The sequence below is a fragment of the Vanessa atalanta genome, chromosome 26 (genome assembly GCF_905147765.1).
Source record: "Vanessa atalanta chromosome 26, ilVanAtal1.2, whole genome shotgun sequence".
NCBI lineage: Eukaryota > Metazoa > Arthropoda > Insecta > Lepidoptera > Nymphalidae > Vanessa > Vanessa atalanta.
In genome coordinates, this window is record NC_061896.1 from 256,908 (window position 1) to 279,952 (window position 23,045).

Here is a 23,045-nt window from a genome sequence, read left to right on the forward strand (position 1 = left end):
TTTTAATGCAACTTGTTAAATAGGCTAATAGGAAGCATTTGACACAAAAAAGTGAAAATGCTAAAATTGTTGCATTGGCCCATGTACGTAGGACCCATCGATATGTGCTTTATAATCTTGTAATTTTATTAGATAACCTATCTAGTGCACAAATCTTTTTATTTGTTTTTTTTTTTTACATTAGCAGCCTGTAAATTTCCCACTGCTGGGCTAAGGCCTCTTCTCCCTTGAGGAGAAGGTTTGGAGCATATTCCACCACGCTGCTCCAATGCGGGTTGGTGGAATACACAGGTGGCAGAATTTCATTGAAATTAGACACATGCAGGTTTCCTCACGATGTTTTCCTTCACCGCCGAGCACGAGATGAATTATAAACACAAATTAAGCACATGAAATTTCAGTGGTGCCTGCCTGGGTTTGAACCCGAAATCATCGGTTAAGATGCACGCGTTCTAACCACTGGGCCATCTCGGCTCAGTTTCTCGGCTTTTTATTTGTAATACTTTATATTTTTATACTTTTAATAAAAAACTAAAGGGTCTCCCGCGATATTTCGCGTATATTCAAAAGATTTTTTAGAAATTTCGAAACTTATGAGAGGTTTTGTTTTGATTTCATTTCATTGTAAACTGCAAGTAATTCATCTAAATTTGGCGCCAAAATTATAAAACTTTTTTTAAATGATTTTATTAATATAAAATAATACATAAGTTAAGTTCGAATTGGAGTTTCGCGAAAATAATTTACTTTAATTTTGTTTACGTTTTTCTTCTTTCTTTCTCTTATACAGCCGTAGTGCCGCTCTCTAACAGGCCAGTAACTTTTTCCGCTCTCTTAACTTAATTATTTATTAAAGCATACCAATCGGTTAACGCTATTAATATATAAAATAAAACTCAGATATTATATATAAAAAAAATAGCACTATAGTTCGACCTTGAAATATTATTCACGTCGCACGAAGTTTACTTCAGTAACAATACGCTCGTGTGAAGTTGTGATGGGCTAGTGTATTAAAATGTTGAGCTATAATTTATCTTTGCTACGGATTATATTTTCGGAACAATTTTGTTTCCTCTAAATACGAGCAAATGATCGCTTTTATAGCATCAGCCGGGCTTGGCAACAGGACTGCGGTCGCCAACATTATACGTCGGTTGTTTATGTTGATATTTTGATGAAATTTCTACGGTTATTAGGCAGTATTTTGGATAAATTGTGGATTGGCAAATACGTGGGACTATAAGCTATGAATTTTAAAATACTGACACTATTTTAACATTAGGAGAGAACTGTTTTATTAACACGACTTTTATTTGGACTGAAGGTCTTCTTTTCTCAGACGAATAAGTTTCTTCCATGAAGCAGTTCCAGTGCAAACTGGTGGACAATGGTGAAAATTATGACCGTATCAAGTGCATCGTACGTTTTTTTTTCGATGTATTCTTACTTTGCTGAGTAAGAAATTGGTTTTAAATGCAAATTAATCATATGTTAACAAGTAGCACATAGGCGCCCAGCTATTGTGGCATATAATAACTATTCTCTATTATATTTATCTTAGTGATTTATTTACCAATACCTTGTTTATATATTTATATTAATATTCATTATCAATAATTTCGTTAATCATCATAGTAATAAATTACGCTGTGAACAATAATTTAACCTTAATAGTTCGTTAGCTGACTTCCGATTATTTTTGTATAATCGGAAGATTTGTATTTTTAAGAAGGTAGGACGCGCCAAAGGAGAACATTCGGTTGTTTTAATAATTCCTGACACAACGTTACGCTGTCCAAATATTAATAATTGAAGTGTACCAATTATTAGACTGTGTTTTATTTTCATAAAACCCAGAAAACCTACAAGTGTTAACACACATGAAAAGTAATGCTGATCATTGTAGAAGACAATCACGTCTGCGTCATACGCCATAACTTAGACATATATTTAACATATTTTTTTTATAGCCAGAAGGACTTATTATCATCTTACGCTTTTCCACTAAACCATCCCTTACACAACATACGCTTCCAATAGTGAGATTTAAGGTTATATAGTCTTTGTGCCTGTTATAACCCTTACCTAACTCACCAATCAAACGGGAATACAGCAATGTATAGTAGTGACGTTTATCAAAATTGTTTTGGCAAAGTCCTATCATTAGTACATTAAAATTACGTGATACATTTCATTCATTTATACCTATTGAGCTTGACAAAATCCTATCGTATCTTTCCACAATACATAGTACTTATGTGTGTGCAAACTAATTAGCCAAAGTTCTATCACCAAAATACAGGTCATAAAGTTTGGCCAAACTGGTTTGACAAAGTCCAGTACTTTTTATCTATTAAATATTTCTAAAGCAAATTTATGAAGTTATATAACAAAACTGGTTTTAGTGAGTGAACACCTAAAACAATGTTCCTTCAGAGCGGATGTATTAAATTTGAAATTTTGATTCGCAAACTTCCTACACTTGATGTTTACTTTATATAAGGGTGTGGTCATAGTGTTATACATTCATGAAAACCTGTGGACTTCCGCTAAATTCACCTATAAAATACCTTTTAGGAGTATCGTTTGTTTCAGATTTATTTTTGAAAAAAGCCGGGCAAGTAGCTGTGTCTATGAGCCTTATCAGCAGCCATTAAATTAAACTTAGATAACATTATTAAGATGTCTTCAGAAAAAGGCCTCAGAGGCAGATCTTAAGTAATAATCAACATTATAGAAGATAGTATAACAGTGAGCAAGTACCTAACAATATACCACTCACTCCCATACTCTAAGGTGCAGGTGCAGGTGCATCAACAGGTTTACATGCTTGCCAAAGCAAAGCCGAGCTATTTTGAGAAGTTTTGAGACGTTGAGCGAAGTTTTGTAAAACATAGAAAACGCACATAAAAATTCAGAAATTTTAATAATACGCTAACTAACACACCACAAGTTTATATAAAAGCAATGGGCGTCACCAGTTTTGACACAAACTTCGAGTCGATCTCAATGTACCGAACTCGCCGAAGTTTCAGAATCAAATATTTATAATTATACCTTTCCTTTTTTTTTTGATTTTACATTAACTATCACTTGATAATTAAAAAAACAATACTAACAAAAATTTTCGAGTGTAAAATTGGTTTTCCATACAATTAAATCCTACACAAAAAATAAGAAAACGTACAACCGACCCCAAAAGTTCAAAATAAAAATTGTTATTGCGCTTATTGGTTATTTAATTGTGGCCGGAAGCGAGTGAAAATTAAAAAAAAAGCCTTGCAATAAAGTGCAAATGATTTGCACGTTATTTGGGCCAACTAACAAAAAACACAAAAACCTCTATATACATATATATGTAGGTTCTAGTGTCAAACAACTTGCTACAAGTAAGGTATCAAAATTGTACAGAACAATAGAGACACTTAAGTTTCCGAGAAGCTTAATGAATCCGAGTTGCTTTGCCTTATTTTATCTAAGGCCGAGGCGAGATCCACGGTTGTCTTACAAAGTATTATTTTGTTGTTGTAAATGATAAACAGTCGAAATTAAGAAAGCGAAATAACACAAACGAAGACTACACCGGCAGGACAATCTGGGAAGATACAGTTGTTAAGAAAAATCTTAAAGATAAATTTGTGAAGCAGTTTATTCGCCGATTGACATATACTTACAATAAATATATATTTTTTACTATTTTTTTTTCAATTCTAGTTTTCGTTTGAAAGCTCTTTCAAACGAAACCAACCCAATCAAGTAAAAATACCAATCATCATATTTTTGAACCTGGAGAAGATAAAAGGATTGTAATCCCTACAATCGATTCAGATACGGGATTTTAAAGGAATCTTTAAAAAATAGTTATATTCGAATCAAACAAGAGTCACATAGAAACAGTTCTTGATAACAGCTCTAACTGGAATTAAATGGATTTAAATTCACTGTAACTTGCAACAGGAGTCAACATGTTGGATAGTTTTAGCTCGATTCAAACAGTAGTTCTCAAAGGAAGGCTAAACAACTATTTCCTCATATCCAACGCAAATAAACTCAACTAGCAACTTATTAAAATAAATAATAAACTATTCCTGGACGAGTAAAGTGTATTAAGGTTTGATGAAGATATGATTAACAACACATTTATGTAAGTTAGTAGCAAATAGTAACTAGTGAGTCTTTTGGCGGTTTTTCGGTTCGTAGACAGGAAGGTGAAAATTATATATATAAAATATATAGAAACAATGCATCATGTGTCCTGTCAGTATCTTTATGGAGGTTTTTCTGAACGAGATTACTACTTCAGTGATAAGACCGCCCGATTGATAGCTTTAGGTTCAGTTCTGTTTTTATTTCCTCTGCAACGAAGATATTTATTATTATTATTTCATTCAATATATCAATTAAAATGCGAGCCGAGATGGCCCAGTGGCTAGAACGCGTGCATCTTAACCGATGATTTCGGGTTCAAACCCAGGCAGGCACCAATGAATTTTCATGTGCTTAATTTGGGTTTATAATTCATCTCGTGCTCGGTGGTGAAGGAAAACATCGTGAGGAAACCTGCATGTGTCTAATTTCAACGAAATTCTGCCACATGTGTATTCCGCCAACCCGCATTGGAGCAGCGTGGTGGAATATGCTCCAAACCTTCTCCTCAAAGGGAGAGGAGGCCTTTATCCCAGCAGTGGGACATTTACGGGCTGCTAATGCTAAAAAAACAATTAAAATGTGCTTTTTATGAGCGTTCATGAGAAGAAATAATTTTGTTTTGATTTGATTTGAGTGTCAGCAAAATATCTAAACTTAGGTTAGGTTTTATAATCTAATGTCTCAGAGAGCACATGAAGTCGTCTAATATCGCATCGCGCGATGAGAATGAGGGAATTGAGAGCGCACTTGTTTTTCTGTACATTTACATTGTTATAATAGCAGCATAGCTGGCCTGTTTCCGTTGACCTTCAAACCGGAAGTCGGTTAGGAGGACAAAATTATATATTAACTGACCTATCATTCCCAAATGGAAACTACTGAATGATAAGTATGAATCCTAGAGTTAAATAAAATTCAAGTGAAGTAATATTTATAATTCATCCATATTTGAATTTAGAAACAAAGATAATCCAAAAAATATTTTGGCAAATTCTCGAGATAATTTCGTAAGTAGATAGTGTATTGGTTCCTACTTACCGACCTGTACATGTTACGCTTCTGAGCGACCTCATCTACTCTTTTTAGAGATTGAATCTTATTCTGGCACGTCTATGCTCGTGATCACCTTTGGTTAGGACTCAGTGTCGTGTACATTCAGAAGTTGGTTAAAATCGTACTCTTAGAAACAAAATTTTTTATAAATTCTAAGTGCGATATTTAAATGGTTTAAGTAAAAATTGCAATTGAAGTTAGGAGGTAGCTGTAATACTTGCTCAAAGGTTTCTATCGTAGTGCTATCAAAGAGTAAAAGTAAAATAAAAGTAACAGCTTTTATTTGTCCTTCTGGGTTAGGCCGTATCTCTTTTTGAGGAGAAGGCTTGAACGCTTATCTCATAACTATATTATTAGTAGATTTTCATCCAGGTTTCAGGTTTTCTTTACCTAACACGTTATGATTTAGAGCTAGCAAGGTTTTTAACTCACAATCATTGCTTAAAATTTACGTAAAACAGTACCCAGCCATACTGAAACATCACAAGTTCCAAGCAGTATAATTATTTGATGACTCGACTAAAAACGATACATTCGTTTAATTTAACTTCACATGAAGTTCGGAGAAAGATCAAAGGAGATATTTCATTAATATGTATGTTAGTTAAACACACCTGTTGGACTTCTTGATTAGTTTTAAAGTGCTCCCGATTTCCATAATCATAGCATTCAGTTCTTTGTACAATACATGACTTATGTTCTTCATATCTTGATGGCATCCTAGATTTTCACTAATGACTGGACTTTGTGCAGTTCCTCCTGGTGGTAGCACTCACTCATCATCTGCTCACTAAACATCAATACTTTGTCAGTCAGAAGACAAAATTTGGTAATATGGTATGCTACACATGATGGTGGTTTCCACATTTGAATATTACTGCTCCGCTACCGTGGGCTATTGAGTAATGTTAACCTATAAACTTTGTCAATAATTAAAATAAGCTAAAAAGTGAAAATGTTTCAGCTTCTCTGGCTTATAGTTCCAGAGGTTTAGTATATAAGCTTAAATATTATCTTATACTTATTATTTTTTATTTATGTTTATAATTACGATAAGTAAATGGGTCACTAGGTGATAAGCCTTTCCCTTCAATATTGCCACCAACCATGTTAGATAAAATATTCTCTTCTCTAGTCTCTTGTGCCTGTAATTACTGTGGTTCACTTCCCTGAAACAAAGGGAGAATATACGACCAAGTCTGTAAGTAAGTAAGCAATAGTAAATAAAAGGGACGTACCCAGGTCCTCTACCTCCATCGTAGAAATGGAAATTCAACGATAGCAATGACTTTATTCTTTGACACGTCACTGTCTTGTTGATCGGTGATCTTTTGGTCCACTACTCAATACAGTTATCGGGTCTTTATCTTGTCGAATACTATCAGTGTTTGTTGACACTTATTTGATAAAGCATAAATTAAAGACGATGTGCGCCTAGAATAAAAAAAAATAATTAAAAAATAATAGTTTGATTCCAATTAAAAATGAAAACAACCTTATTCTCATTATATCGATGATTGGATAGAGAGCTTCAAAGTATTAACAGAAGCGTCAGTCACAGGCTATAAGGCTATAATACATATGGAATTTAATTTTGTTTCACGGACGGACTATTAATAGAGTTAAATAAGACCCTCGGAATTGCTTCGGGCTGAACCTTTTGCCCTTATGTTGTCAATTTAATATGTAGCGTCCTGTTCTGTAATTAAAATAATTAATATATTCATAGCACCAATGTTCAAGAAACTAACTTTGTTTATATTAAAGGAATATTTCAGTAAGGCTTCTAATATAATGCGGTTAAGCTGTTTTGACCCATCGATAATAATATTTTATGGAAATTATTATTTTTCGGTTGCGTGTTTGAGTAAGAAGGGGGTAAATTAAGGGAGGGAGGCGCTAATCTCTAGATGAAAGCCAATTCTCCTTTTATTTTAAATGTCAGAATTACTTTGGGTAACCCCGTCTGAGTAGGTACCACCCACATATCATATATTCTACCGCCAAGAAGCTACTTGCTATTTTTATGTTCCGATTTTAAGGGTGAGTGAGCCAGTGTTACTGCAGGTACAAGGGAGATAATATCTTAGTGTCCAAGGTTGGTGGATTGGATTACATTCGCGATGAATGATTAATACTTTTTACAGCCGATGGTATCCACTACTATCAGTACCTATGTTCCGGACCACCTACTTAATTTATAAAATAAAGGAAATCACCTAATGGTAAGTAGTTACTACCGCCCTTGGGTACATTTATCATAAAATTAATGATCTGTGGTTCTTGCTCCTATATGAGGTCGTGATCTCCAATTGCATGCACGCGTTTAATCCACTAGTCCATTTTCATATTGGAAGGGCTCCATGTAATATCTAGTATCTTCAAAAAACTATTGTCGTTGAATTACTTAACATGTTCGAAACTACGTTCCCATTTTAAAATATACACAGAACCTTTGTCGTCGCTTTGTTGCGATTCTCACTGACGGGTTTTTTGATATTTATAAAAATGAAACGTTCTACTAAAAGGCAATGTCGAAATGAATTGTTGCATGACCAGTACTGGGCAACTTTCTATTTATCTTAGGTGGATGAAAATCTCTATAGAAATGGAAATGTTTGTACGATAAAAGATAAAATAAAGTTAATGTATGAAATAAATAAATTTGAAAGTGTATGTCTGTGTTCTGAAGATGTTTTGACTGTAAATTACAAGTAACTGTAATTTATATAAATATTATATTTATACGTGTAACTCAGAAGACAGAATTAAAGGTTATTTTATCAATAAAGTTTTACACTAACGTCACATATAGTGAAAGCGTTGTAACCTGATTTGGCTTAAACGCCGTAAAAAAATCATCCTTAAGGTTAATCACAATTTCCAATAAATTACAAAAATAATTTTATTTGTACAATTCAAGTATTTAATTATTTAAAAGATAGCTTTGACTTTGTAAAATCTACGATCAAATCGGAGAGAAATAGCCGAGACTAATGCTTACGTTTTACATAAAATGCAACCAATCACAATTCCAAGGCACCTGTGTCCTACTAGGTCAACTATTTTATATTGGTTATGGTACAAGCTAAAAGCGGAAATATTAATATGTTAATTAACATTGAAGTTGAGAAGGTTTAGGGTTTATTCCTAATAATGATTTAATTCGAGATGATAAACATTTGACAGAAGTTCATCCGACTATTATCATACGAATATTATCCTTAACACGAAAAGCAATTAAGTATATGAAAACTTAAATTCTTTCCAGATATGATGATGTATATCTGAATGGTCCTGTAATGTAAGGAATTAAAGATACCAGATTACAATACAGAGAAAATTATTTTTGATATATTTTTGTATTAATACGGTACTGAAATAAATATCTCACACGTCCGAAGAATCTGAGCAAGAAACATAGGTGGGATATATTTTTTGTAATAACGGTAAACGGACGAGCAGTTGATTCGCCTGATGGTAACAGTCGCCACCGCCCATTGGCGCCGTAAGAAATATTAATAGAATAAAAAGCTTTTTATTTCTCGCATAAATTACAGTTAATTATGGTTTACATTAAAATTATAATATTAGATAATAATGTGCATTAATAATATAGTTATGTTAATTGGATTGGTGAAGTATATAATATAAAAAATAAGATTAAAAATTATCCTCTTAAGAAATATTATCCTTAGATAACCAAAGTGCCACCGACCTTGAGAATTCAGATATTAAGTCCCTGTAGTACCGTATCTGTACTTCTGTTTGGCGCTAGAATATCTGATGAGTAGGTACCAACCCAGATGGGCTCGCACAAAGCCTTACCACCAAGTTAACCTCATAAGGTATTTACAAGGTGTTTCATTCCTATAATGTAACATCATCACAAAAGCCGCTGGTTTTGTAATAACGTTCAATATTTATATAAAAATTGAATCGCTTCAGCGCTTTACTTGCGGAACAGCTTACAAAGTGATATTAGGATTTGTGGGTTCTGTCGACTCGTCATATCAATACTTTATATCCTTATTGCAATCGAATGAAACATTAGCTTTATTAGAAATAATTCTGAAATCAATATTACATTCATTATGATAATTAGTTTGGTATGTTTTAATAAACTTAAATAAATCAAAATTAAGAAATTAGTACTTGGTGTTCGTATTCGTTGATTTTTATAGTTTATAACATGCGTTGTTTTTCATTGTAAAAGAGTTTATTCTGAGTTTGATGTCGATTATAATCCATATAATATTTATTCTGTTTATATGAATTGGTAGCATTATTAAAGTTCGTGTTAGAGCCTTTTTTTTCTCGCCGGAAAAACGCATTACGCTTTTACTCCAAATGAAGTGTAGGTATATGGGACACGCCAGTGCCCAGGACCACAAAAATCAGAGGTACCCCCGTCTTTTCATACGTCACAGAATTGCTTTCGCCTCCTATCCCATCCCATCCTAAGAGCCTACTTGAATAAAATATATTTAAATTTTGAAGATTTTACGGTATAATTCGATGTAAGAGTACTTTATCTGTTAATTATAAAATTAATTTTATGATGGTATCACTAAATTTAATCAAAGGTAATAAATTACAGTCTCGTGTAAAACACGATTTTATCAATGTAATGTATGGACATCGTAACAACCCCAATGAGCCGTAACTCGACGATGGCTTTCTAGTATCCATTGAAAAGTATCACCATAAATCTTCTGGTAGGCTAGGTGGAACATTTTTTGTTACCTTGGAATTATTGGTCGTAGAGCTTTGTGCAAACCCGCCTGGGTACATTAGTCATTGTGACGCCTTGGCGATCTAAGGAATAAATAATATTTCTTACAGTAGCGACCTCTTACCATCAGGCAGTCCATTTCACAATCTACCTATTTAAGAAAAGGGAAAAATATATTGCCATCGAACAATTATCAGTTAGTTTTTCACGTATTCAATTCATGTTTGTAATTCATTCCATGCCTTGTGATTAAAGAAAACATTGTAAGAAAACATACCCAATAAAAACCTGAGTTTCATCAACTTTTAATAATAATTTAGTCAATGTTTACATTCTATGTTATCTTAATAAAGAATTTTCAGTTACCAGATCTAATAAAATAAATGAAATTATAACAAAATTATCGTAAAATATTTTTTTTATTTTGTTGAAATTCATTACATATCTAATTCATATATATGTATTTATACTAAACTAGTGCCCCTCCCCTGTTGCACTCCTAAGGCGAGGATGCCTTTTTTCTTTTTTGCACGATGTCGATTCCTTTAGAGAGGTACCCGAAGCGTGAAACCGGGTTATGTGGGAGTCCTAGCGAATGCGATGGCCGTCTTCGTATTGTTGACATAACGCATCCGTGGCCCCTGAAAAGTATGGGCCTAAAAGGCCCCGAGCAGTACGTTCGTAGCTCGGCAGAACAAACTGAACTCAAAGAGACACGTCTAAAAAGAAATTAAACAAAAGTGGCATACGAATTAATTATTGGAACGAACCAACTATTTAGAATATTAGCATTTGGCATATACATTATTTATTTATATGCCAAATGGCAATCACTTATCACTCACTCGAGTGAATGTTTTGTTATCACCAAAACCTAACACGATTACAACCACCAACCGCATTAGAACAGTGGTCGAATACCCTTTAAACTTGAACATGACGTTTAGACTTTTAGCGTTAACAGGTAAACAGGTCACCTGAAACTCAATTTGTACGCACGTGCAAGTCGCTTATGATTTTATTATTTTGCCATTTAAATTAATTAATTCACTATCGATGTTTGCTGCACCATTAAGTTACTCAATCAAATTAATTAAATCAAGGTAATGCAATATCATATTATAATATGTACTGAATTGATGCTGGAATTCAATACATTACGTTCGTGATTAACATATTTATGAAATTACTTTAATATAATGTTTCGTAGTAACCGATTAGTTCATGTTATCACGTGTTTATAATTCGATTCACATTATTTTTACTTGCATATGCAGGCAGACCTGACCACTTTGCCAAAGTGGTCAGAATTGCCAAAGACTTTGTAAATATTAACCATTTTTCAGGACCTCGGCCTTATATCTAGCTACTATACCGTGATGCCAATTACGAATACATTTTACAAATTAATAAAACAATATTTCTAGACTTTCGGTCCACTAAACAAACTTTACTTAGTAAAGCCTATTATTCTTTATCAGAATATAATGGAAGTGCTAGAAATGATTCAGTCGTTATTAATATACTAGTTTATTTTTAAAGTAAATCTTGCGGTGACTTGCGGTGACTTGCGGTTCTTCGGCAGAATCCACATTCCAAACTAGTTCGATCGCCACAATAATTAGCGGACATATATACAACAACATAACTTCTGCTAGGATCTGCTATATTTTATAATTGATTAGTTTAGGCGGAAGATATACAGAGGGTTTTCATATAAAAAAATATATAAAAAAATGTGAGTAGAAGTATTTTTATTTTAATTTTAAATTGAATTTGAATTCTTTAATTATAAAGACGTACTTTCATAAGTAAACTTATTAGTCAAATTACTAATTTTTTTTTACTATCTATTTTTTTTATATATAGTTAGGCGATATAGTCACCCAATGGGCACTCTAAAAAATATTAACCATTCCTTACATCACACCAATGGTAACTATCCAGATGGGCTTGAATAAAGCCCTGCGGCGGTGGTGACTTCTGACCACCAGGTGGCCAATTTCCCTTTCGCGTAACTATGCCATAAAAATAAAAATATACGTATATAATTGACATTTTATGACACGTCAGTCAATATTAGTTAATCGGCTATAAACTATGCTATTATAAATGTTATGATAACTTCGTCTGTCTGTGTGTCGGTATTTCACTGCCAAACCAATGAACCGAATTTGATGAAATTTGCTATGAAGCAAACTTGAACTCCAAGGAAGGATATAGGCTACATTTTTCCCTAGCACAGGACAACCAACCCTCTAGAACGCGAGCAAACTAGTTAATACTAGTAAATACTCTTTAATGACGTAATACTGTATGTTTAGGTTTTAAATGTGAACAGTGCAATGTCACTCTTGTTCGACGCCGGTTACCAAACAGATATGCCGAAAAGCAATCATTATTCATATCAGCAATCACAGGCAACTGTCACTATTACCAATAATTCCTACATAACGGGCTATTTGACAAATATATTCATATAATGTGATGGTTTCAAAGTGTGACCCGTTTACAGTATGTCGATACGATAAAGATTTGTTATAGACAGAGAAGAGAATCTTCTTCAAAGATAAGTTTGAGTGGAACGTTCTAGAAACAAATGGATATAACTTATGTCAACGATTTATTTTCAGATCAAGATAAAACTACTTTAGATGAAAATAATAAGTGTAAAGTTTCAAGGTCGAATTGGATCGTTTCATTATTTAAGGTTTTCAATACGTTTTTATTTCAAACATTCATTCATTTTATTGTACATATAAATAAACTAGTAGCATAAAATAAAACTAGGATATTTCAGGGAATTCCTTACAATGTCAATGTTGTACAAATATTGACTTAGTTTCGTTTCAAAATTTTAAATTATTTAAGTTTTGAAACAAAATGAACTCTAAGTCAATTAGACTTGAGCAACTATTTATTCGAATGTATTCATTTTCATTTAATTTGATAAGATCAATACTACCCGCATCGTTAATTAGGTAATTGACCATTTATATATATATGATGATGAGCTATGCTCCGTGCAATTGACCATGATAAATAAATGGACTATTTAACGCATATATTTAAATCTATTAAATTCTGAGCAACACGTTCAAACAAAAATCGATATTTATAAATTTGTAAAGCATTCGGTCAGAAATAAGGATGCATGGCAAAATAAGACTTTACGGAAAAATCTATGTACTATGAGACAGTCACTAAAACACTGAGCGTTGAAATACTGAGCAGTTCTCGGTAATGTCTCGGCCAGCATTCGCTTAGCAACTGTACTGAAAGCGTGCCGACCACACGTGACCCAGACTTTGTACAGTACACGGTGGCACTTGTTTTTCGCTTCCGGTGAAAAATTATAGATGAATAAATACGATATAGTCTTGTTGATATAATACATTTGTTTTTTTTTTTTATGGCTGTTATTGTCTCACTAGTCCATTTAACATTGCCTATAAAAAAAAAATATCCCGCTGAGTTTCTTTCGCCGGTTCTTCTCAGGTCTGAGGTGCTAAATTCCGAACCGGTGGTAGATTTTTGACAATCAATAAGCAAGTGTATACACACTTAAGTATATACACTTCTATATTGAATAAAAATTTTTGACTTTGACTTTGACTTTGACTATAAACGAGATGTTCTTCGATAATGTGGCTAATTGATAAAATTACCTAACAGTTCTTGCAATGCGTTTTGTAGAAGGTGCCAGTATATTGCTAGATAAGTAGTAGCGCTTCGCTGTCTCACCCTCTCTAAATTTAGACCAATGACGTGACAGGCGTGAATTTCATGTTGCTGCAGTTAATTAAAATGCAAGGTTGTAACGAAACGGTATTGTGTAAACGTCTCAAAACGATTCGCTCCGAGCACAAATATATAGAAGATTATATAGGTCGTGCATCGTATCGCTGGCATTCTCTTATTTATTATGTGTGCATGAGCTCACCGCCCGAGAATTGTACATGAATTTTATGATGGAAATACTATTCCAAGACTTAATCATTATATTGTAAAAAAAATCATAGCATCCTGTCTGTAATTTTAAGTATACCAGAGATTTGGTAAAATGGTAAATGTGCTTAAATGAGAAAGGTATGTAAGTATGTATTTTGTTATGTATTGTCAATTATTAGATACCGCCTTCATGGTTTTCTGTTTGACCTAAATGTTGACTAGTAGAGAATGCCTTCAGGCATTAAGTCCGTCCGTTGTTCCATTTACTTTGTGGTGGTCAATTAAGTATTTAAAAAAAGATGTGGAATACGCAGATTTATTGGTGGTTACAAAATAGGAAGACAGAGTTGTAAATGCGTTACCTAATGGTAAGGAGACACTACCATAGATAGATATTAGTTCTTTTGGGAAATGATATATTATGACCTTGATAGTTATATTGGCTCACTCAACTTTCAAATCGGAACACAATAATACTAAATGATTAATGGCTGGTACAAAACCAAACTTGCACAAAGCCCTAAGACTTATACTATTTACTTTAACTATTTACATTACAACCCTTTAAAATAAAACGATAACTGTTACGCATTCAGAATCATAACAGCCAGCGTCATAAAAAACTTTTCTTCAAAACGTGATTCGCAATAATTACCATATAATATAGTATGCCAAAATATAAAACACCTGGATCTTATTTGAAGGTTCATCTTAACAATGTTTTTTTATATATTTGATATGTGATAATTCCTCCATTAATCCGCATTGAGTAGGTTGGTGGATTACATTCCTAACCATCCTTGAACAGACGAATGCCCTTGGTACATTGCTTTACATTTATTGTGAGCGTAATTTCGAAAAATAAATTTCCATCACACAAACCACGACCGCAATATTAAACTCTCAATGGGTCATTAATAATGATTGTTGATACTCATGACCGCAACGAGTTTCAATATACAATTAATTAATTTTTTTTGACAATTGATGACTATTAATAAGAAAAGCCAAAATAATAATGTCATCGTCTTTGTACTTATCAGATCTGAGGACCTCTCATATAAACCGTTTCAAGTAAGTCAGTTTAGTTGAAGCTGTCGTGTTCGCGAGCTGACTGGAAGCGCTGCACGCCTTGCATCGTCATTACTCGAGTTTTCTACGTCTACCTACATTATACTTTTATTATCTTTATTTCTACCCTTTTAACGTCATATACTATATTGTTTTATTTATTTATACTTGTATTTAATTGTTCTGTTATGGTTTTTCGATAAATTGTGTTGTTATTCTACATTAATAATTAGAACGCACTGCACTAACATAACCTGAACATGCCATCGTTTTTGGGCATATTAATTTTATGTGATACCGAAAAAAAAAAAAACGCAGCTAAGCCAAGAATAATTTATAAGAAATGTATAACATTAAAATAAAGAATATAGTAGCCTGTCACTGTCCCACCGCTGGGCTAAGGACCCAGCTGGGCTCAGGATATTTTGCTTTACAATAAGAGATGAATTATAAATTGACCACTTACAATAATTGTGGTGCTTTTACGAATTAAACCCAAAGCGTTGTTATAAATAAATAATTGTCTATGAAACCGGATAGAAATGTTATTATGGTTATTTTGAATAATTGTTAGGATACGGAACTACAAAACGGAAAGTTACCCATTAATGCAAAAGTTTTAACAGACCTTATTTTACCTTAGCAACAGTGTGATTCTATGAGGGTTCACTTTGTATCTCACCTGTGAAATGTTGATAGCCGAACGCAATTTTGATACGTGTATTCTATTCATTTTATAATTATTATAGTCTAAGTCGCAAATAAAATAATGACATTTTACGCTTCGGTTCTGCGGTGCGTTTCAAGTTTATTTTACAGAATATTTGTTTAAATTTAAAGTCATATGATATTTATAACATTAGATGTTTATAAACTTACAAAATATAAATTAAAAATATAAATTAAACTTTACACTCATCATTCCTCGATAGGACATATGGTTTCAATATACAGTTTGACACGTTTTCATAGACAAGGTTTGAGTCATTGGACAAATTTATGAATCCTAACTATTGATTTTAGGATCAAATTCGGTAAAGTATCATTACCATAGTTATAAAGTAGAATGAAAGATCATGTATATATACTAAATATAGAAAAGGAGCCAAAATGAATCCCTGTGAAACGCCCATTCTAAATACAGACCCAGCAGCTTATCCTATGATGTTCATGATTTTGTTATGATATCAAGATATATCACAATGATATCAAGACCTACCTTTAATAGTATAGTGCCTAAGTTTATATAAAACGTTTCGTGTGTCGTACAATCGAACGCTTTATAAAAATCAAAATAGAAAGAAGATCAAGAATATACAAATATATTTCCGTGATTTCTCTCCTGCGTATAAATATAAGCAACGCTCAACCCGCTTCAATGTAATACCTCTAATGAAAACTTCGTTAATTCAAAACTTTCGTTGAAGAGGTATTTTATTTGGGAGATTCATAGAATTATATTTTCATTGTACCATTAGAGGATAAAATGTTTTATCAGTAATCAAATTAAGTACAAAATTTTCAAAAAGGAACCCTTGTTGTTATTAAATAAACCATTCATATAACAATAAGTTATTTAACTATCGATTTATTTTACTACAAAAGATTTATGTTGTAAGCTAGTAAGTGTGCTCACAAAACGCGTGAGTCTCGAACTCTAGTGCTGTACCTAATTATCTCTCTCTCACTCATGACTGTCATCTTCTTACTCAGATATGTATACTGAAGCAATATTAAATATTTAAGGTGATCCTTTTTGACGTATTAATATAAAAACGTGTCGATTCACTATTGGAAATTTGTATTCGCTTTAGTGTACTGCACGCTCCATCCGTATTTTGTTTTTCCCTTATATATTATCTCACTTACATATATAAATAAGATAAGATGAGGATGATGATGCGCATCCTCGCTCTGGGGTATACCATAGAGCGAACATGTGTATGCAAACATAAGTCCACTCTAATTTCTTGACCTTGACTCTGAACCTAGGACCTCAAGATTTATAGCCACTCGACCAACGCGGCCGGCAAAATATAACACATGCATGTAAGGCTATATAACATTCCGTGGTCTACATTCACGCTACACGTTTTAAATGTCGGAATTGTAAACAAATTATATGAGGTCAGTGAGCAAAGGCAAACAAAAATTAAGGCTTTTTCTAAGCGTAGCTTTCTATGTAAATACATTTATAAAAAGAGTATACTTCTATATTTAATAAAGCACATAACGATAGATGTAGATTTAAAGCATTATCTAGACATGAAGATTCGATGTAGCGCGTTTTTAAATTGTTCTATTTTAATTTTTCAGTTAGTGAAATAATCATATATATCTAGTATATGTTTCGTGTATAATCTTTAATATATAATAATATTATAAATGCGAGTATAACTCTACCTTTCCCTGTATCTTATGCCTTCACCTTGCACCCCGAAAAAGAACGTGGAAACTTTTTTTTTATCACTCATTTAAGGGGATAGATTGGGATTTAAGGGTATATATGCAACATCTTAAAATTTAAATTTGAACATGTGTAAATTAGTATTTCTTCAAACTGACATTTTATATACTTATTAGAACTGTCCTAAAAGTTTTAATAGTTATAATTTAATTTTTAAATAAATGTCGAACATACAAATATATGATCGAAGTTTCGTTTTTGATATCGGTAAATTAAAAAAACATAATCATAAACTGGGTGTACATAATCAGAATTTGTAACTAAAAAATATTTAGCAAATGACTATATAAAAGAGCAAGGAACTCAGTAGTTACTCTTTTTCAGCATATAAAAATACAAAATCATGTTAGAATGAATAAATAAATACATAAATACAATATGTAATTACTACTATAATCAATTAGAAAATGCTTTCTGTTTGCACTAATCATAAGTTTAGCAAAACTAAGCATAATTCATAGAAAAATCTGATTAAATGTATGATTAAAATCCTTGAGAGTTTTAATTTACGCAATGTACTCATTTTATCTGGTCAGTGTGACGCTACGCTAGAAATAGCCTTAGTACTAGCAATGCGTCTATTTACGTCCGGGTAACATTCTTCAGTGCTTTGAGCTTTTAGACCGCGCGGAGCTTTTTATCGAACTTTTAAGATTTTTTATTTTATTTTATATAACTTAAATACTATTAACATACAAGCACGTAACAAAAAAAAAATAGGTAACATAATTGGAATTCCTTTTTTAAAATGTAATCGAAATTACAGATTATATAAAAAAGGTGAGCATGAAATATAAAAATCCCAATAGTTAGTTTCGTTCAAAAACGTTATTAAATTTAAATAAATGTCGCTAGAGTTCTTTCTAAGAACGATGTTTTCTTCATATTCAGTTTTCAAAGCGCTTCAAAGAAATTTACTAACAATATCCGGAGGAAGCAACATTTTTTCTCGGCTAATTGTCGAATGACGGCTTTTGACGGTCCTCGTTATTTGTTTGAAAAATCTTTGTCATTATTATATAGGAATATATATACTTCGAGGATACTTTGTATTATTTCAAGCATTTATTTAAATAAGGAAAATATGTATACGTATTATTTATCAAAATCGATATTTGTTTTAGATTTCACATACAATTGAATTTATCGAGAGAAGTATTTTTTTTTCACATCAATTAAATAACAAATTAGTAAAAAATCAACAAAAACAAATTTAAGCCCAATGCAATGTTTTATTATACTTATTCCGAATTATACTTTATTCTATATGAGATAAGGTTTGAATTTAGTGAGCAAAACAAAATAAATTTAAATATAGAATATCACAAAGAAATTTAAATTTCGAATGATATTATTATAGGTGAACAGGATAATATATATTTAATTAATTAAAGAAAATCGCTAAACTTCAATTTATAAGTTAATTTAATTTTTTTTTACAATATTTAAGACAACAAAGACAAAACAATTATTTATATATACAAACTAATAATTACATTAATGTTGAAAATGATCTGTACGTGTTGATATTTTCAAGATTAACGCAAGAACTTGAAATAAACTTGTACCACGTAAAGTCTGGATGAGTAAATAGTTTTTTTTAAGCGGATAGTGCTTTAAAAATATTTTTTTCTTTTTCAGATCCCGCGGCTTGAATGACGAAATGAAATAAAATCCGAGCTCTAAGTGAAAACCACTGTGTGTCAGTGTTGTAGTGCATTTTTGTAATGGTGTGAGTGAGCGTCGCGTATCGATGATGGCGATGAAAATTTTGGTAGTTTTGCTGACGGTCGTCGCCTGTCACTTCGCGGCCGCTGAAAGAGGTACGTTTTTATTTGTTATATTATTTATAAAATACGGTTATATTTAGTTCGAACTGGCGTGAGTCAGTTTTAACTAGTTCTAACCGGATTAGAATAAGCAGAAAACGTTTTAAATATAGTAATGGTTAGTAATTTCAATACAGTAATGGTTCTATCGCTTATATATAAAAGTTCATAAGTTTAATTCTTTTTTTATGTTTCTATACGTCATCCATAAGTTAAATCAATATTAGATATATACTAAATTATGTATATCATTTACTTATTTATAATTCAAGAGTGTGCCTCTTTGGTCTACTGGATATGTGCTGTTAAATAAATAATATTTTAAAATGTACGCAAAAATATATAATGAAAATAAATATCTGCCGTAGGCGTACTCCTTCGTAGCATAATTTTTATAATTACTACAAAATGTTTCGTATTTTTAAAATAACAATATGAAATAAAACTTTTGTTCGAAATTCGTTTAACGATTTCGCAACAAAATGGAGTATGAAAAAATATTGTGGTATAATTTTAAAATAACAAGATTTTATTATATTTTTTTTGTGGGTAATGTCTTATATATATTTTTTAAATATATACTCTCTCCATTATTTCAAGAAATTTCATGTCCATTAAAGTCTATTCCACGAGTCGAATTCCTTGGAAACAAAATACTCGAACCTCATTGGCCGATGCGCACGGCTATTGTTAAGCGAGACGAATTCGGCATGAAAGGCAATCATAAGAAATAATTTAGTCAATGAAGGTCACGCACATTAACCAATGGGCGCACAAGGGTAATCCCTTTGGGAGCTCGTTTTGTGGAATGGAGAATAGGTGCGTGTAGCAAATTGACTGTTTCGGTCGTCTAGCTATCTCACAAGACTGCAGAGCCTAAGGTATTTTGGTTCAAGCCCTGGGTCGGATAATTTTTTGCCAATTAAATATTCTATGGTAGTCCGAAGTTTAGATACTTCTAACTGTACTTTTAGTGCATTCGCGTGCCTTGTTGGACGTGTTAAGTTGCTATTTCAACGGTTTATGTGACTAAGCGAGTTAAGTTATGGCGCTGTTCTCCGATGAGCCTCCGTCTCAGAAATGAATTAGAAGCACATCATACCCAGTTTCTTGTTGTTGTATGTGAGTAATTCTGTCATATCAACCAACCTGCACTCTTCTCCTTTTAATTGCGATAGAACGCTATTAGACCTTTGTCCAACAGTGGGCTATTTCAGGACTATATCAGGAATCATAGCATCTTATACAGACATATTTATTGTACAACCATTGATCCGAATTTGATATTTTTTATGAAGCATGCTTGAGCTCCATGGTCGGAAATATAACCTCTAAAACGCGAGCAAATCTGCGTGTAAAAACTAGTACATTAAATAGCATACATATAAAAACATCTTTATATTTTTACATATAAATAGTCAATAAAGATCCCATAAACGCGATAAAAATGACGGATTTTTTATTACAGTTTTCTGAACGTAACAAAAAAAGATAAAAGAACGAAATCAAAACGTATCCGCTGGATAGATTATAGTCGGAGCAATCAATCAAGCGCCGAAAAGGTTCATTGTGAACGGTATAATAGATAATGTTAAAAGTTATAGATGTCATTAATCATTTTGTTTGTTGTTATAACGCCATCTTTATGTATTTTTATTTATTTTGAAAATTAACGTGGCTTACGTTTCTTATTTGAAGTCCAAGTAAACATTTGATCATTCATGATAGAACTTTCAGGGTTGAAAATATGTTTATTGAGTAGCAAATACTTTATTTAGGTAAATTATGACACAGCTAGTAAAGTTTAGAGGTTATTTAAGAGCATACACATGTAACAGAATATCGTCCGACATATGCAGACTTCCTCAAAATATTTTCCTTCATCGCCGACCATGAGATTTGTGTATGTGTTTTTTTATAATGTAATAATATTGATAAAATAAAATAAAATTTAATTTGAGTGAATTTGACAGTGTGTTTGTTTGTCTGTTCGACCTTGAGACTTGAAGTAGATCGTGCTCTAGGTACCACAGTTGCATTTTGTTAACAAACAATTGTAACTTAAACAACGTCAACTGTTGCGACATTTCTTAAGATGGTTCAAAACTTCTTTAAATTAAAAAAATAAAGTGCTACTGCCTTGTTTATAAACTACGTTTAATTAAAAATCGATTTCTGACAATCTGTTATCATTGATTTCATATTCGAAAGAAGAAGATACAGCATTGTTAAACTAATCACACGATTAATAACATTTGTAGGTGTCGTTTGCGTCTTCACTCGCGTTTTAGGGGGTTAGTCGTCATGTGCTAGGCATAAAAAAAGTTTTACCTTCCTTGGAGTTCAACCTTGCTTCGTACAAAATTACATCAAATTTGACGACTTCCGTGGTCGAGTAGTGTGTACACCGGTTTTCATGGGTACGTCACTACGAGGTCCCGGGTTCGATTCCCGGCCAGGTCGATGTAGAAAAATTTCATTAGTTTTCTATGTTGTCTTGGGTCTGGGTGTTTGTGGTACCGTCGTTAGGTCTGATTTTTTATAACACAAGTGCATTAGCTACTTACATTGGGGTCAGAGTAATGTATGTGATGTTGTCCAATATTAATTTATAAAAAAAAATGATTGAGTGGTTTTACCGTGAAATCGTAAAAGACAGACAGACAGAGTTAATTTTGCATTTATAATATTAATAAAGATATTTCAACAGAATCAATGTTAATATTTACATTCATTAATAACTATTTTACACAAATAATAAAATAAACACAATGTACGTTAAAATATTACGAATCGGTGTATCAATGAGATATATTATCTCTTTTATTTGTTCAAGAGTTATTATAACGTAAGCGATAGTCTGTTACGATCATTTTTTAAAAAAACGTCACGAAGTGAGCTTAAAAGCTTTCAGGAGTTTTAGTGTGTCCAACTCTGTGACGTCAAATAAAATAAATGGATAAGCCGTGGGCTTATTTACTTGTATTTTTAAATTTTTATGTACTCTCATAATATTTATACAAACAGGTATATGGGCACCACCAACAGTTCTACCACCCATATTTTTCTGAGTATTGCTGCGAGAGGAGGAATAAGTAAAGTTTTGTAATTCAAGGAATACGGTAAGGGCATTAATAGATACCAAATTCAGCGAAACATTCGTCGACGTAAGGATTATTTAATACTTTTTGTACAGTCTCGTTTGGTATGGTAATATTTCATTTGCACGACTAACGTCCGTACGACACTTAAATGTGCATCAGAAAGAAGTAAAAAATTAGTCAAACTTAGAAAATTTTTACAAAAACTAAGGAATTGGCTAACTTAATATGTATTAATTCCAGAAATTTCGATAGAATTGCACAAATACAACAGAAGACATAAACCAGCAATATCGCAATTACAAGTGACTAAGCCTTCAAACTTTCCTTAATCCTTCTAATACAATATTATGCTTCAAAGTTAGGAACTTTGTGACCTCGAGATCCATGTTTTTAGAAACTAAGCTCTATGGCTATTGGAATAGGATATACCTTCCGAAAGCAGTTCATTATATTTGAAATAATTGTCAGTTTGGTATCATGTTGACTAATGCTGTAATTACTGTTTTGAATGATAGTTTGTATGATGAGCAGTTCTGTTGATAATTTTCTTCTCAGTATAATTATTACTTATTAATGAGAGCTTGGAGGATTGAGTATACTTTATAATCATCGAAAATTTAATGGTGATTAATTTACGTCTACATATAAATAATCAGCAAAAACTTTATTAAAACAAGATTCAC

The 23,045-nt window shown here is 32.3% G+C and overlaps 1 protein-coding gene across 3 annotated transcripts in view; it reads left to right on the forward strand.

Moving 5' to 3' along the window:
* Positions 1 to 19,070: 19,070 nt before the first annotated feature.
* LOC125074070 (hemicentin-1) overlaps positions 19,071 to 23,045 on the forward strand; it is a 407,628-nt gene continuing 403,653 nt past the window's right edge. For all 3 annotated transcript variants that reach the window (XM_047685297.1, XM_047685298.1, XM_047685296.1), the window contains exon 1: positions 19,071 to 19,252. In XM_047685297.1, the coding sequence (XP_047541253.1) occupies positions 19,183 to 19,252 (70 nt within the window). In that variant the 5' untranslated portion in view covers positions 19,071 to 19,182. The remainder of the gene's footprint in view (positions 19,253 to 23,045) is intronic.